Here is an 18,839-nt window from a genome sequence, read left to right as displayed (position 1 = left end):
CATGTGCCACTCACATTGGCTAATGACAATGCCCTCTGTTCCTAAGTTATGGCACTGAATAAGGATCACAAACATGTTTTTGCAAAACATTATGATGTCAAAGTGTAGCTGACCATTGACCTTTTGGATATAAAGTGCCATCACTTTATCATTTTATGCTTTTAGACATTTGTGTGCAATTTTGTCAAAATTAGCATACATATTATTGAGTTGCGGCCAAAAATGTGTTTTGTGAGTTCACCATGACCTTGACCTTTGATCTTTGACCAACAAATTTTAATCAGTTCCTACTTGAGTTTAAGTTGATATTTGTGCCACATTTCAAGAAATTCCCTTGAGATGTTCTGGAGATATTGCAAGTATGAGACGGATGGACAACACTTTCCTTTTATCTTTGAATAATAATGTCCAACACTAGTTAGAACAGACTCCTTATATTGTGGAACAATTTAAGTAAAACCAGCAGTTGTACTACAGTGTACAGTATAATGGTTAGTTTTATGGTCAGATACAGATTTCTCATACTGAAACACCCACATAATAATTAATGTTATAATCAGTACACATGTCATAAGGATATAGGCCAAATGAGCACCTTATAGTATACATCATAAAATATATAGGCCATACACACACACGCAAGCCAATCACTCACTGCGACTTAGCATTCCTGCTGCTGCATGGAGCAGCATGCAGAAAAATAAATAGGGCACACACATACACACACACAATACATTTTCTTATGCACTGGGCTAAATCTCAGGGGAGCTGCTGTGAAATGGAATTGCTGTGTTGTTGCTGTAGTCTATACGCCTCCGTGCTACGACACTCTGAGTAATTAAATGAGGCGGCACGTGCAGCAGCAAAACTCCCCTCCCAGCCTGGATGATGGGAGAGCAGGAGGAGGGAGGGCACAAGAAGAAAATGCAATCATCTATCTGCTTGACTCCATGCTCTGTTCTAAAATAAATTCCCAATGCTGCACTGAAAACATGGGATGTCAAAACACGCCACAGTTCACAGAGGACAAAGCACAGAAAACAGAGACTGAATTTGAATGGAAGAGCATATGGAAGTCTTATCAAGATCATCAATCATTCTTAGGTGTGAATAAATGATCATTTTTGATTTTGATTCAAAATAATATTTGAAGTTGATTCATTTATTTGAGTTTGGCAAGCACTTTAAACATCCTCCATTGTAATATGTTTTTAAAACAATTGAGGTTATTGTTATTTCTTGCATGTGCTGTGATTTAAATTAAGAAAAACATTGATCTACATCTATTCCTGTTTACAATAAGTAATATCGAAATCACAGAAGCTTTAGTTTTTTTTATAAAGATAAACTTTGTGACAAAAATTATAATGAAGTACAGTATAGGTTTGTCTGGTACAGACCCCAACAAATGTCACATCATGATCATTATAATAGTTTTTTCAGTAAAAAGGAAAACGATGCATGATGCATAAATGATCATTCCCATGTATCATAAATCAAATCACAATCGCAATATCTGTCTACATAATTGCAGTATTTTTCTTTAAGCATGTCACTCATCTGTATGGCTTCATGAGTTTGTTTTAGCAGCATAATGCAGTAACTTCAACAAAGCAAACAGGAGTAGATCTAAACAAGGGTTCGTATCAATGACATAATATACGGAACCTTATCAGAGGGAATTACAAATAAAAGCTTTCCTCCAATACAAGCCTGCTTCATATAAAGGTCTGGTGCTTTCTGCAGTCTAGGTAAATAAAGGCTCCAATCATTACTGGGCCATAATTCCTCATAATCAAACTGTTTATAATTAGCATCAACTGTGAGCTGGGAAGAAATGGGATTTGGGGGTCATTATTTTCATTGTAGACAGTTTGGGTGAAATAGATAAGAAGTAGGAGGATCTATTTAAGGTTCAATATTTAAGGCTGGTTCTGTTTAAGCACACCTTTAAGTTGTGCCAGTGCATGACACTAGTTACATTAATTATATTAGTTACACCTGTTACAAATGTCAAAATGTTTGCTGGTTTCCAAAAAAAGGCTGAAAAAAATAATTAGGGAGTGCATCCATTTACTATATTTTTAACTGATTTTGGTCCAACCTTTTACCCTTTGATTCCACTCACCTTAATCTAATTCCTAAAGTCACCCTAACTTCTCAACAAATTTGACAAAACCATTACAATGTATCCTCAGTGTGGAGTACTTGCCTTATCTTTGTACAGTATGTGATGAGACTGAGTTCTCACAAGGATAGGAGAAAAGCTACACACACAATCCCACACACATTCATACTGTACACACATATTCATTCTCCCAATGGCTCTCGTGAATTTTCTCCACAGCCACAGCAAAGGCTCAACATGCTCCTCAAGATATAGGGTCATCGAACAAGCTTTATGATGGCATTCAGCTCAGTTTTTAAATGCATTCATTTATTTCTCACCCTTACAGACTGTTACATGTTTTGAAACACTAAATATAAAAACACGTGTCAGAGACTTTTAACACATTAATAATACACCACAGTTGGCCTCCATCCGGCTATGCCCCATATTGCCATGGCCCCACGCAGCTGCACCAGCCGCTTTGCTCTGTGCTTTTGGAGTTTTATCCTACTGCATGTTTTCAGCCATGTGACATGAGGAGGGGGAGGGAGAACATGGTGACAAGAGGAAGATGTGTTTATAAGACCAAAATAGAAAGTAAGAAGGGAGTGGGAAGTGGGAGGAAGAAGGGAGGCATAATAGGAAGGAAAGAGTATTAAATAAGGAGTGATGGGGGGACAGAGAGGAGACATATTATTAAGAAATTAGATGATATTATCATCTTATGAGCTGGTCATATGCCAGGCTTCTCTCCTGTCCTTCTCTCAGTATGTGAAGGAGTGGGATGAAATGTACAGTATATATGAAGCACATATGGATGGTGCAGTAAATGGATGCCTGGGGAAACGTTCACTTCTAATGGCACGGTGATGAAAGGCACAGAAGGGCCTCTCCTCTGCTAGTTTGATTGAGTGGTTTTGCTTTTGTCCATGTGTCTTGAAATGTGTTTTCTACATGTAGAGGCTTTTTGTGAACACAGTACATGACAAGTATTCTTTGAACACATAGTTACCTCAAGCACTTGTCTATCTATGTTGCCATGTGTGTACTTTTGAGGATTGGAACATGAGTTAATAAGTGGTTGTGCAACATTTAAACTATAAAGTTCAAGGTTCATTTTTATTTATTCTACAACAAAGCATTGTGCAATGAAATGCAAATTGTAGTCAATTTATGCTACACACCTACGATGTGGTGGGAACTGTCTTTACACAGTCATGTGGCTTAAGTCATTTGGTCGAACTCTCAAGCAAGTCCCAAGACTTTTCTTCTTGGGACTTCACAGCCAGCCAAGTCACAGCCTTTATACAGAGAAGTGACACAGTATTTGTACCTGTCTCATACTGACGACATTGGCCAATGTGTCTACACTGTTTAAAAAGTATGACAATGAATAGAATTGTATTATAACTGTTGATATTTAGTGAATACAATCAAACAAACAAAAAAAAAACTTTACAAAAGCTTATATATTTCTTAATGGCTTCTTAATAAAAAATATATTCCCTCCCCATCACTTGTAATCATTGAAATATTGACAGCCTGACTATAGCATCAATTCTATCTTCTGTATGTACTCCTCATTCTCTATCTATTAGAGGAAACAACAAGGAAGAAACATGGCTTGTTGACTCAACATACATCTTGCTAAACACTTATCCTCTTCTTTTGTGTCTTGCTGTGACCTCATCTGAGATTCATTTCAGAAAAAAATTATTGGATTCAGGGATGCCTGAGCTTTCTTCCCTCACACGTATTAAGATGGTTAAATGACTGATGCTGTTAGGGTGGCAGGGATGTTCATTTGCTAATTTCATAGCAGAGCAAAAGGACTGACTTAGGAGCTGGTTAATGGCTACCCATCTGATCCAAACTCCTCCTTATTGCCCCTTTTATTTTGACAATTTGAAAAAAAACTTGAGGTATTTGTCCCCTGTTGAGTATTATCAGGGTCTAACAGCAGTAAGGTTCTCCAATTACTTCATCCTAATAATCCATTGTGAATTGAAGCAATACTGTAACAAATATTACCATGTGAGTGTGTGGCCATCATGGCCTGAGAAAAGTGTGAAAGTTGAAGATGAACCTAGCTCAGAACTATTAGTCCAGGACTACCTGCTCAAATCACTCCCATTGGGGGATCAATCAAAATAAATACAGACTGGTGCACAGAGAACAATCTACTGCTCAACTTCAATAACACCAATGAGCTGATTGTTGTTGTTTTGTTTTTGTTTTTTGGGTTGTTTTTTTTATAGGATGCAAAGACACACACCTCTGCCTATATCAGTGGAGCTGAGGGAGAACAGGTGGACAGTTTTAGGTTGCTGGCAATCAGCATCACAGAGAACCTGTTCAGAAACGACTGTACTTCTTGAGGAAACTTCAGACTGCAAAATTTCCATGCCAAGTTCTTGTCAACGCTTACAACTTGACATGGCATGTATACAGCCCAGGACAGATGGTACCCATTAGTGTTAGTGTTGTGAACAATATCAAAATATTGATACATACCACTATTGAATATTTGAAATGGTTTCAATATCAATTTTCACCATACAGGCTGCATTTTTCTGCTCTCCTCTCCAACAGCGAATTCACACATAACCACTGTGCCAACATAGCTCTAACTCTAACCCTTCTGCAGAGGTGAACTTAGATGCTCTTGTTATTGACACACAGTACACAATCTTTGTTATATATATATATCTTTCAATAGAAATCTAAAATTGTATGCCCTCAATGTCCATTTTCCCTGTGATATCAAACATGGTATTGACTATCACTATTTTTAAGGTATTGTACTGAAGTTGGAATTTCCAGTATCGTGACAACACTAATACCCATCTACCAAGCATCAGTGATATCAGTTGAGAAGGTCCCTACCAAGAAACAGTCTGTTCACCCTATTTGTTGTTTGTTTTTATCAACGAGAAGACAGCTTTAATTTTGTTGTACAACCCTTTGTTGTAGGATGATAAATGAATCTTGAACAGACAATGGCCTGAGAATACGCACATAATTCATTTGGGTGAGCAAATCAATGTTCTGACTGGTGACAAGGATGGTATAATGCTATAGCCACACATCATGGTGTGTATAGTGGTGTTTGGATGTTTGGTGTGTAATGGTGCTTAATTGCAATTCATGCTGTTAATAATGATTATATACCTTTTGTTTTAACATTTCATTATCATGTATATGGAACTGCAAAAGTGCATTTGTATTAAATTGTGCACTGCATCTAAACCTACTTATGTTTCATGTACTGTGGTTCAAGCACATGTATTACAAGGAACAAGGATCATGGCCTTTCACCCTGCTCGAGAATGCTCATCCTGCTAAATCCTCCGAGGACCCCGCATCTTCAAATAAAGACTTAAGGACACACAGGATGCTGAAGCACTGTTAAGTACCCAAAAAACACTGCCAGCTTTGTTCCGGTGCCCATTTTAACCAACTGGGCTGCTCAGATGAGTGCCAGCTCGCGATCTGCAGAAATAGTTTCTGCGTCTGTTCTATTTTCTCTGCTTGCAGCAAGTGAAGGGCAAGAAAACACACTGATAATCTATTAGAAAAAATGTCACTGCTGTTTTTTGATTGTGTTTCTAAGTTCGTATCCACATATTGACAATGGTGTCTTGACTGAGCCAGAGAGGCGAGCTGAAACACACACACACACACACACACACACACACACACACACACACACACACACACACACACACACACACACACACACACACACACACACACACACACACACACACACACACACACACACACACACACACACACACACACACACACACACACACCGGGTTGGGTTGACATCGGCATGGAGGATGCCATTATCTACCTGCTTCTCAGAGCTTACACGCAACTGGAGAAGCTGCAAAGCACTGTCACGATCATGTTCTTTGTCTTCTACAGTGCTTTGACACTGTCTGGCCACTGTGGCTGGCTAAGAGAGTCACAGTGATGCAGGTGGACCAGGACGTGGCATGAATTATGGACTACCCGACAGACAGGCCACAGTATGTCAGGCTGCAAGGCTGCTTGTCTGACATGGTAGCGTGCCACACTGGCACAGTCAAGGGAACTTTACTGTTGTACCCTCTACTTCTGCTTCAACTTGGGAAGATGCCACCAGCAGAAGTTCGCGGACGACTCCTCAATTGTTGGCTGCATCACAGGCGATAAGGAGGAGGAGTACAGAGACCTAGTCGAGAACTTTAAGGGATGATGTGACAGGAACCAACTACAGCTCAACATCAGGAAAACCAAGGAGCTGGTAGTGGACATCCAGAAGGAGCCCCCACACACCTGTTGCAATAAATGGAGAGGGGGTTGGCACAAGTTCCAAGGGGTTTAACTGAACAACAAATTGGACTTGTCAGACAACACTGAAGCCTCTATAGGAAACGACAGAGCAGGCTGTTAATTCTGAGGAGGCTCAGGTCTGTCGAATGTGTGAACTAGGCTGCTACGGATGTTCTACCAGTCTGTGGTGGCCAGTTTTATCTTCTTTGCTTTTGCGGTGTGCTGGGGAGGTGGCAGTAGCAGCTGTGGCACAATCAAACTGAATAACCTGGCCAGGAAGGCCAACTCTGTGGTGGGGATGGAACTGGACAGTGTGGAGGCAGTGACTGAGAAGAGGCCGAATTGAGGTGGCTCAGGAGCCTGTTCAGCCACAGACTCATCTAGCCACAAGCCTCAAAGTGCTTGGGGGGCTCCTTCTTACCATCAGACATCAGACTGCACATCACCTCAGGTGCTTACTAATCCACTGGGACTCATACCATACACCAATTACCCCTTGATTCCACTGACCATGTCTCTGTTACCTAGCGCTCTGGGAGTGCTTCAGAAGCGGAGCATCATGCCTGCCTGATGTTGACTTGTTCAGATTGTGTTCATTTCATAATTTCTCCTTGATTGTTGTGCTTTTACTGCTGTTCAGTAGGCTACGTTGTTAAATCGTTTCGTTATTTGTCCGTTTTAAGCATTTTTCTAAGATGACCGCGGTCAACTCTGGAGACCGCCTCATAGCCGTGGCAGATTCCACAGCCCTGTGGAATCTAACCCTAACCCTGACCCCCTAACACCTAACAAGTCTATGGTCCTTTTAAGGGAGCAACACCATGCTTATTTAGGAATACATTGAAGGCTATTGCCATTTTCCCACTAGCACTTTTGGCCACGCCAAATCAATCTGAGCCACGCTACTTTGCTTTTCCATCACCAGTTTTACTGCACCAAGTTGAGCCAAGCCCCGCTGGCAATGGACCTGCTCTGGAGCAGGGCCAAACCGTGATAGTCCTGCCTCCTCCTCCACCTGTGGCAACGTCTCGCGACTGTGACAAACCCGTAACAAGCACCCGTCTCCCCCTCAAATCGATAGCCAACTCATGTGCAGGAAACTTGAGAGAAAGACGTTTATAAAAATCAGTGTGTCCAGCTCTCAGTACTTGTGTACCTTCTAAGTTAATCTCTTTAGTTTCTCGTCGTGTTTGTTCTTTCATTCCTGTAATGCTGCTTCATAATAGAACATTTTAAATTACTAAGTAATGGGGGTTTTATTGTGAAGAAGTTATAGGAGATGAAACGTGTTTGTAATTGAATTAGCGGAGCCACTTTGTTAGCGGTGATTCTTTGATAGTACTGCTGGGACTGGGACAAGTGCATCATTGGTTTAAGACACATCTTCAAGCAGGTAGCCCAGTTGTGTGGGAAATGCAAAAAAACTATGGGCCAACCTCTACATGGAAAAAGATGAGAGCAGAGCCTTGATTACCTTCACAGGAACTGCTCCTGGCCACTGGTTCAGGTATGTGGATGACACCTGGGTCGAAATCAGAGCAAGGGAAGTGGAAGCCTTCACAGAACACATTAATGCTGTGGACAATAACATTGAGTTCATGCGGAAAGATGTCAGTGGAGACAGTCTACCCTTCTTGGACTGTGCAGTACACATTGAAGAAGACAGAAGCACATTGAGGTGTACAGAAAACCTACACACAGATCAGTACTTGCTGTTCAACTCTCATCAACCACTGGAGCACAAGCTGGGGGTCACATCAGAACCCTAAACCATTGGGCTGAGACCGTTCCCACTAAGACAGAGGGGAAAGAGAGGGAACAGAAGCACATCAGGGGAGCACTTAAAACCTGTTGCTACCCAAACTGGACCTTTGTCAAAACCTAGCTAAAAGACCCTAACGACTCTGAAATTCAGAGCTCACACGTGTCCTGTAAGGACACTCCCACACAGAGTTTAAAAGCCTGCAACTCCCCTCCAGTTAGTTAGAACCTACGATACAGCACTTAGAAGTAAACTATTACATGTAATTATTGGGGATAGTGTGTGAAAGTGATATAACTATCAAGAGCAAAAAGGCACAAAGTGCTTCACAACAACAATTACAGAAAAACAAAAACATAAACAGAAAAACAGAACAACAAGCAAAGAAAGAAAAACAGCCAGCCAGTCAGCATGCTAGGGGCAAAAACATAGTAATGTAAAATAGCAGATACAAAAAGTAAGATCAAAAGTAAGTTTTAAATAAATGGGTCATCAGCTGCTTTTCAAATGTTTCAACAGTGTCCACATTGCATAAATTCAATGAAAGAGAGTTACAGAGTGTAGGAGCTACTACTGCAAAAGCAGTGTCCTTTTACCTTTAGCCTGGTGCGAGGCCTCAGATCTGGTTTTCCACCAGTGATTCTGACACGTTTATGTTTGAGAGAGGGGACCCAGATGTTTTATAGCTAATAGCCACACTGGACCGTGGCTGGAGCTAATCTGTGCAGTGATGAGGAAAGGCTCGCTGCTGACACAGACTTGTGGAAAGAGGCCATGAAATCACATTTTCACCAAAGTGGAAACTATTACTGCCTGAAAACTGTTGTGCTGTGCAATTCCGTTCAGAAGTGACTCAAACATTCTTGAAATATTAAAAGGTAACATCACCTCTAAAGTGCTCATTATGTTTACTATCGAGTGGTTGATCAAAGCAGACGGCCTGGTTTTGGTGTGTTGTTCTAGAAAGATTCATCATAAATGGGACAGAGAAGCAGTTCGGGCCATCACTAAGTGCTTCAGACACTGCATAAAGGAAAACACATTTTCACCCAACTTCCCTTAAAAACACAGACATTAATACAAAATTAAGTGCATAGTAAAAGACAAAGACCCTGCAAGCTTACAAGATGCTCACAACCCTTTTTGACCTTTCCTATCTTTTCCCTGCTCAACCCCCGAGAGTATTAAAAAATAAGTGTCGAGACATTTCATACTGTATCAGCGTTGCAATGAACCAAAATCAAACCATTTTTAATGCAGATTTATTTTGTCATCGTCCGTCTTTTCATATACTGTATTGGAAAATAACTGGATGGCCTGACTGTAGTTACAATAATTAGTTCCATGTTTAACTTCAAGTTAATGAGAACATTCAGCCATAGGATGCACAACTACAAAGTTCCCTGATTCATGCCTGACTTTTGACCATGCAACCCAACTTCTAAATGCTAACACAACGTCAGATGTTGTCAACAGAGGGATTTATTTGACAAATCTAAGAAAGAATATCTTTATGAATACGCCAAAATCCTGCATGGTGTTCTTAGTAAACTCTTCACAGCATGTTCATGTTTGTCCACCTGGCTGGTGTGGAATTCATCTAGCAAAGAACAGGAGAGGGATGAGAGAGGAAAACAATCAAATATGGCTTATGCTCAGCTGTCTCAGGACAGAGAGCTCCCTGATGTTGAAGATACACTTAATGCTGCAGTTGTGACCAGGGCACTAGCCAGGATTTTAGAAATACCGAGGTCATGCCGGGGATGTGCGGGCAAATTTTTGAAGTCTTTGGTTTAAATCTATGCATTTTAATGCATTTTGAGAGTTAAAGAGTTGAGAGATAAAATGCCAGTGCCAACACATAGAGGAAAATTAAACTAGAATTCAACAGAAGATAAGTTGAAATCACTATTTTTCCAGGGTTTTTTTTTTTTCACTTTTTATCACTTTCACTGTCAAACAAACGGAGCAGAGGAGAACCACTGCAGTGGCTGTTCTTTATGGAGCCATTGCCTGTGGCTAAATTTAAAATACATTTTAAATAAAAAATTTTAAAAGATTTACAGGTAAAAAAGAGGAACTGTATTTTTTTTTATTTAGAAAATTACAGTTTGATTTCAACCTTTTTTTTTTTAAGTACAACCCCTGGCAAAAATTATGGAATCACCACTCTTGGGAGGATGCTCATTCAATTGTTTAATTTTGTAGAAAAAAAGCAAATCACAGACATGCCACAAAACAATTATTTTTCAAAATGCCAACCTTCAGGCTTTAAGAAACATTAAAAAAAAGGAAGAAAGAAAATTGTTGTAGTCAGTCACAATTGCTTTTTTTAGATCAAGCAGAGGACAATATTATGGAATCACTCAATTCTGAGGAAAATATTATGGAATCACTCTGTAATTTGCAGTTCTAAAACAAACACCTGAATCAGATTAAATCTGCTAATTAGTCTGCAGTTAAAAAAGAGTGCTCACACCTTGGAGAGCTGTTGCACCATGCGGATTGGCATGGATCATGGCTCCAACACGAGAGATGTCAGTTGAATCAAAGGAGAGGATTATAAAACTTCTTCAAGAAGGTAAATCATCCCGGAATGTTGCAAAAGATGTTGGTTGTTCCCAGTCAGCTGTGTCTAAAATCTGGACCAAGTACAAAGAAAATGGGAAGGTTGTAAAAGGGAAGCATACTGGTAGACCAAGGAAGACATCAAAGCGTCAAGATAGAAAACTGAAAGCAATATGTCTTGAAAACAGAAAATGCACAACAAAACAAATGAGGAACAAATGGGCGGAAACTGGAGCCAATGTCTGTGACCGAACTATAAGAAATCTCCTAAAGGAAATGGGATTTACATACAGAAAAGCCAAACGAAAGCCATCATTAACACCTAAACAGAAAAAAACAAGGTTACAGTGGGCTAAAGAAAAGCAATCATGGACTGTGGATGACTGGATGAAAGTGATATTCAGTGATGAACCGCGAATCTGCATTGGGCAAGGTGATGACGCTGGAACTTTTGTTTTGTGCCGTTCCAATGAAATTTATGAAGATGACTGCCTGAAGAAAACATGCAAATTTCCACAGTCATTGATGATATGGGGCTGCATGTCAGGTAAAGGCACGGGGGAGACACTTTTCTCATTCCATCAATTGAAAAGATGTTTGGTGATGATGACATCATTTTTCAAGATGACAATGCATCTTGCCATAGGGCAAAAGACGTGAAAACTTTCCTTCAAGAAAGACTTATAATGTCAATGGCATGGCCTGCAAATAGTCCGGATCTCAATCCAATTGAAAATCTATGGTGGAAATTGAAGAAAATGGTCCATGACAAGGCTCCGACCTGCAAGGCTGATCTGGTAACAGTAATAAGAGAAAGTTGGAGCCGGATTGATGAAGAATGCTGTTTGTCAATAGTTAAGTCCATGCCTCAGAGAATTCAAGCTGTTATAAAAGCTAGAGGTGGTGCAACAAAGTACTAATGGTGTAGTGTTTTTCATGATTCCATAATATTTTCCTCTGCTTGATCTAAAAAAAGCAATTGTGACTGACTACAACAATTTTCTTTCTTCCTTTTTTTTAATGTTTCTTAAAGCCTGAAGGTTGGCATTTTGATAATATTTTGAAAATAATTGTTTTGTGGCATGTCTGTGATTTGCTTTTTTTTCTACAAAATTAAACAATTGAATGAGCATCCTCCCAAGAGTGGTGATTCCATAATTTTTGCCAGGGGTTGTATATACCATCTACAATATGCGCTTTAAAATAGGAAGATAGTGTAAATGTAATTATTATTTGTAATACAATTTAAAGAAGAGGTATTTCTCATTATTGATCAATGGATAAGTTATAATGAGGTCACTGTAACATTTTGGTAACAACCACTGGACACAAAACTATCTGTGCGTCATTTCCTGCCTGCAGAGATATACATGAAGATCGAACACACAGAAAGTATAAGGAATTAGAAAATGTTGTCATTACAGACTCCAGGAATGACTGACTTGTGTCTCATATATATATATATATGGAACATATTTACTGACCTGATGCGATCTTCCATGAACCTCGTGTGAAGCCTGGCACCAGACACTTTTTGAATAGGCAACAACTGACAGCATTACTGCAGCTGGTGCTGAATGTTTATCCAAAGCTACTGCTGTGCAGTTTAAGATTATCCTCGGTTATAATCCCAAGTGACTCTGCAGGTTTTAAATTAATATAGATTAATCATTTGTGAGCTCAGAACTTGAAACACAATCGCTCCCTCTGCTTCTGTCCCTGTGGTGTAACTCTGCCTAATTACTTGTTTTGAGTGTGTAGGTCAGGTGGAGTCCTTCTTCCTCGCACACACAGTGACTGACAGGATTGTACGTGCACAACTAGGTACATATACAGTATTTATTGTGGAACAACTTGCACGTGTAGAGCTGTTCAGCTCTGCTGGGGAGATGATGATGACACCTTTAACTGAAAACACACCATGCCACTAGGTGGTTTCAGCAGTCGGCCACTTTAAAGGTGCACTGTGTAGTTTTTGGGAAGACATTTTAATCAGAAGGAAAAAATCTTTATTGACTGATTTTTGTGCCGAAACAAACTAAATAACCAAACTCTTCATTTTCCTGACCGAAAATCCTGAATGTTTTTCTTTGTTTATATGTGGCGGACCCTGCCACCTCTCTAACTTCAAATAGAGTTCTGGGACCTGGTTTTCCTCTAAGAACAGCTTGTTTAATCAGTTATGGAAAAATATTTTATTTTGTTTGTATTATTACCTCATTCATATTGTAAATGTTAAAATTCTAAGTTTGAATTTCTTCTCCAAAACTCTATAGTGCCCCTTTAAGTTAACATGTTTGGAAATGTATATATTAACATTTTCAATAAAGACCCAGAAAAATCAACATTTATATCAAGTCTGGACAAACAAGGTAAAAGAACATTGTGTGGGCTGAAAAGTTAATATATGACTTTATGCGACTTGCAAGTCATCTTTTTGGGGGTTTGGAAAAATGGCAGAAAAAATGCTTCTGGTCTCCACACTGTTCCAGTCACATGAGGCAGTGTTGGCAGTCAGTCTGGACAGCTGTCATTTAGCTGTACTACTTTTCATATTATTACATTGTGCAGGCTGCAGATATACAGCCTGTGAGTCCACAGGACTTATACTAGATTTAATGCCTGTATTTTACTGTTGCATCTCTAATGCAACAAAAAAAGTAAATATATGACTCAATGTGGTCCAACATTTAGGAAACACGGCCCCTCTCTCTCTCTCACTTCCCACTCCACTCTGTGGTAGAACACCATGAACACAAGCATAGTTTGGTCTGACAATTAAACTAGTGACTGTCCAAGTATTAAATGATGGTTTCTAGTTTTGGTACAGCCCAGAATGTGATAAATGTTACAACACTATGAAATAAAGCAACACAGTCGTCAGCTAACGCCAATCACCAAGACACCTGACCAGTTCTCCACTGGTTCTCCTCTCACCCAGGGCTGTTATCTCTCCTCATTCTTGACTGTTCCCTGCCTCTTGGATTCATAATTACATGGCTGTGGTCCATCACGTATAATGAAGATGTTTTTTCTACCTCGTCTGTGTAAAAAGAAGCACAGGGATCCTTTTTTCTAATTGCTTAACTTGATCTAACTTAGCTGCTCTACTTTCAGTCACATCACTGACATGAAAAGCATTGGTCTGGATGTTACTGTAGTGTTTGTAGTGTATATGATTCAATCTGAAGCTATAAGGCCAAGTGCTTCGGTACTGATGTTTCCTGTGAGTGCTGGAAGATGAGAAACACATTCACTTCCTCTGCATTGCCGTTATCATGGGATTGGATTTGTTAAGAGGGAAACAACCTTGCCATAGCTCTTTCACTGCACAACAGATAAACTCAGATCATCTGCTAGATCAAGACACTATTAATCCGAGCTAGGGTTGCCACTGTGAAGACATTTTCCACCAGTAAATAAACCTATGTTAGTGATTACACCAGGCATTTTACAAGAAAAGATGCTCGCTATCTGTATGGGACTGTGTTAATCCAAACCACAATACTTTCCCAAGCAACAAAGCCCTGGTTTGTCCGTCATTAACAATGTTCAGACAGTGGTGGAGGAACTATTTCTCTTTCAAACTCTCTTTCACCGACTGAACAGCACACTCACTGCTGCTTGAACAGAATCGGACAGAAAAGTATTAATAAGATAAGCCAGCATCCTTCACTTCAACACACATCACAGCACAGCAACAACAGGTTTTGTGTTTCCACAGCTGATCGATGCTGATAAACACCCTTGACTCCTGCAGAGTACTGTACACATTCACATTAAAGACAAAAGGCAGATGTTCTTGGGTGTCAGTGGGTCTTTTGTCCAGTATGATAGGGGTATAATTGGACATCCGAGAACAGTTGCCTTGGCTGCAGACAGATCACAATCTGTTTTACTGGCCAAGTATGTGTACACATACGAGGAATTTGACTCCGGTTTTACATTGTGTACTCATGCTGAAATAGACAAACAGCTACAAACAAGGACAACTACTGAACAAATAACTTATAGAGGAGCGACAAATTAACAAACGCAGAGAGAGTACCAGAGAGGCTGCCTTGTGTTCAGGGAGCTCGCTGCAGCCGTCGTGATTTATTGAGAGTTAACTGTGAGGTGTGAAAGAGCAACTGAGGCAGAGAAGGAGGCGATAAAGAGATAAATGGAAAAATGAAGAAAAAGAAAAACTGAGCTGGAGAATGTGTGCGTAAGGCAGTGTGGTGCTGACTGTGTAAGTAGATGGAAAGGTCATACGTTGTGTGCACGAGTAGATCTACTTCTGAGAGCAGAAATGCTTCATTCGTCTGTGTTCTGCCTCCCGAGGTCAGTCAGTGGGCAACGCAGACCACATCTCCTACCACAGAGCATTAGTCATCCTGCCTTCAGACTCACAACACACACAACACACACATGACACCAAGACTCTTCATGGCATGACTCATAACATCAGAGATAAATGTCACAATTTAGTCACAAGTCCAGTGAGTCCAGGTCAATGACTTTAAATGTCTTTAAAACAAAGGAAGTGCAGTCTGTACAGGTCCGATGGAGCGGCGTCCTCATCTTATTTTTGCTGGTAATGATGTTTTGATTATGTTTAGACGATTATGCAGAGAGAAACTAAAATCAAGCTGAATCAACCCAAATATGACAGAATGTAATTTTGACTTTGAGTTCATTTTTATTTAAAGGTGTGTGTCTGAAACTGAGTGTTAAACTGCCAGGAACCACTTTTACTTAATTATAAGTTGTGTTTTTGGGTTGTTTTTTTTGCTAAGGCCGCAGCTAATGATTGATTTTGCTGTTGTTTAATATGCAGATCATTGTGTTGATTCATTAAATCAATGAATCACTTGACTGTTTCACTGGTTTTAATCCTTTTTACTATTTTCTGACATCTTTTAGACCAGGCCATTAATTGATGTAATTAATCACTTGGTCTAAAGAAAATTCAGAAAATAGTAAATATAATTTTTTTAAAAACACATTCAGTGTAAAGATGTCAGAGACAAACAATAAACAGCTGATGGTTTCAGCTCTAAAACAAAGCTTCTCCTTATAAGTCATAATTAGGTCTTTATGCTGCCGTGCACAGCATGGTATCAGGCTCATAAAGCCAGATCACAGGCAAAAATGTTTAATAACAATTCTCCACGGTTTTATGTTACTTTTACCAGCTGGATTCATGAAGAGTAAGTATCCCTCGTCAAAGTGCATTAATCACAGAACATGAGCTAAGTTGATCTGAAGCGCCTGCAGAACACCGAGTTAACCACAGATGAAGCAGCAGTCTCAGCTGCGCTACGCACATTTCCTCCTTGCGGTTTCCGAGCGCTCCGACCCCGGCCACCTCAAACCCCGGACGGAGCTACTCACCGAACTTTAGCGGCCACGGACGATATGGCATCACTTCTCAGGTTCTTCCTTTTTGATACCGCAGTTCCCATGCTGAAGTGGAAACGACCCAGGAGAGAAAACGCAGACCATTCCACACACTGATTGACAAGGGAAACAAGCGAGGTAGAAAAAACACCAGAAGGGGAAAGAAGAATCCTCCCAGTCCAGCCGGTACCGACCGCAGTTATTTCATGTCATGTGTTCGGATAAAACTGAATGTTCCAGAAAGAAGCAGGCTGAGCGCAGCCGGAGGACGAGCGAGCCGCGCTGCTTCTGCTCTCCTCATCACACTGAGGCTCCCAGGAAGGAACCGGAGACCATACAAGGAAGCAGCCCGCCTGCCTCACGCACCGCCCGCACAGGTGCGGGATGGGCAAGAACAGGATGAATACCAAGGCTCATTATATTGGTTGTATATTGGAAAGGAGCAGGTGTGGACACATGAGTCCTTAATCTTAATTAAGATAATTAAATCTAATTATAAGTTGTCAGGGGGAAAAAAATGCCCTTGCATTTCTTGTGAAAGCTGTGGGTGTAATAAATAAATGAACAGGTAACACGGGTTCAGCCTCAGACACATCCACTCTGTCCATGTCCCTGTCCCTGTCTTCTGTCTCTGCCCTGCTGAGTACAGATATACATCACATGCAACATGCAGGCCAACATTAAATGCTGCTTAAAACTCAAATATTGAACAAACTACCGCAGAGAAGACACCAGGATGCTTATAACAGTGCCACTGTCACAGGATATGGAAGCCCGTATAAATAATAATAGTAATAATAATAATAATAAAGCCTTGATAAAGGCCTTTATAAAAAAAAAAGATCCCACAGGAAAACATAACTATGAGACTAAAATACAGAGCTGTGATATAAAAAGTCAAAGTCATGAGATACTTTAACACAAGACAACAAATAGCTTTGTCTGACCTCCTTTTCATCTTTACATGGATATGGATTGTGATTGTGTATACTGAGCAGCAGCTGGAATCATCCGGTCAGTCTCATGGTTATAGATGGATGCACCAAAAACGTTAGTTGCATGGAATCGTGACTCAGAGGAACAGGTGGATGGTGAAGGCGTTGATCTGAGGTCAAGAAACAGACCGTGAAGCCATGGTCCAATCTATGTCCAGCATATTTGATGGCTATGACAAGCTTAAGTTATTTGGAATTGCAATCAGTGGACGCACTAATGGGTTTTCCAGAAAGATGATACGGAATGAAATTTATGAAACAAACAACGAACCACAGATCATTGCAGGCTGCTTTACGGGTGCTGTGATCAGAGCTGCTAGGTGTCCTGCCAGACTCGGACTTGATTTAGAACAGAATATAGCAACTTTGCTAGAATGCAGCGGTTTTTGCATTTTTTTCTGAGAACTAAGCTGAAACAGTGTAACCTTTGGTCCAAGCATTGGAAACCAGCAGACTGAACACTGGTGGCTGATCTTGCGGAGTGGGTGAGTGCAGTTTTGAGTAGACCTATTTGACTAACTGAGAGGCTCAGATAACGTATTGGACAAGTACTCGATTTGGTTATGCTTTCTCGAAGCAGTTGGCAATTTGGGAGGTAAAGGAGATATAAAAAGCCACAAATGGGCCATGTGTACAAATTAATTTTAAAAAACAGGGTCATTGCCTGTGTTCTGTGCAGAAAATGATTTATATAATAATGTGTTGTTTGGTCTGTATCATTTAGGAATTTTGTCCTGTCTCCTCTGTGATAAATGGAATGACATAAAGACATAATGCCAAAGCCCCTTTTATATTCTTTGGGCACTTCCACCCATTTTGATAGCCGTGAAACTGTGATTGCAACATTATGGCATTGCAGAAAATCACTATTTTCACATAGGCTTATTAATGTTATTGTGCCAACCCACCACATAACAAGAGAAGCAGCCTTCTGAAGCATCTGCTTGCTATAAAGGTCTGTAAGCTGGGCATGACTCCACCCAGAAATCTACAGTAAGTACCCACTTTGATGAGGCTGCCGAGCCTGTTTTTGTTGACCAAAAGTTACCATGCCAAGCAATCATACAGTTTACCGTGGCAGCAACATGAGCTTCAAAACGGTTTCTATGAAGAACATCACCCAGTATGACAACAACAGTATCACAACAGTATGTTTAGCTGCCCATCGACTCAATACCATCACCTTTGATTGTGGTGAGTGAAGGACTAGGAGGATGAGTAAGCTGGTAATCATATATTACTTTTTTGACACATTTGCCAGTTCTCTTTACCAGTCACTTTGAAAGATGAAGGGACAGTCCTGACACCATCCCCTGTGACTCCTTCCTCCAACTGCAGCCCACCAGCTCCACCTCCCTCAGCTCAGCAGGGGTCTGGGCCCCTCCACCTCCACTGCCCACCTCAGTGGCACCATCCGCAAACACCTGACAAAGCAGTTCGGCCAGACTCTGAAGCTCCATCCACCCTGAAGATCTGTGCTGATCAGCTGTCTCTCGTTCACAGAAATCTTCAACACCTAACTGGAAATATGCCATGAGCCAGACTCCTTCAAAACCTCCACCGTCACATGGCAGCAAATGTAAACAGGACACCCATCAGTTAGCTAGGCTAATGCTCCTCTTACATACAAAAACTAATAGTTACGATCCTCAACCCACACAAACAGTGAAGTCTTCTGTAACAGCGTGTAACTGGCCAT

At 40.5% G+C, this 18,839-nt stretch overlaps 1 protein-coding gene across 2 annotated transcripts in view; it reads right to left on the bottom strand.

Annotated features, from left to right (window-relative positions):
• Window positions 1-16,423, bottom strand: part of nsmfb (NMDA receptor synaptonuclear signaling and neuronal migration factor b) — a 58,578-nt gene extending 42,155 nt beyond the window's left edge. For both annotated transcript variants that reach the window (XM_084359844.1, XM_084359845.1), the window contains exon 1: window positions 16,140-16,423. In XM_084359844.1, the coding sequence (XP_084215970.1) occupies window positions 16,140-16,210 (71 nt within the window). In that variant the 5' untranslated portion in view covers window positions 16,211-16,423. The remainder of the gene's footprint in view (window positions 1-16,139) is intronic.
• Window positions 16,424-18,839: the final 2,416 nt, after the last annotated feature.

The sequence above is a fragment of the Pagrus pagrus genome (assembly GCF_965226575.1).
Source record: "Pagrus pagrus genome assembly, chromosome: 8".
Lineage (NCBI taxonomy): Eukaryota > Metazoa > Chordata > Actinopteri > Spariformes > Sparidae > Pagrus > Pagrus pagrus.
Note: the sequence above shows the minus strand (reverse complement) of the source record. Positions and strands in the feature narration are given on the sequence as shown.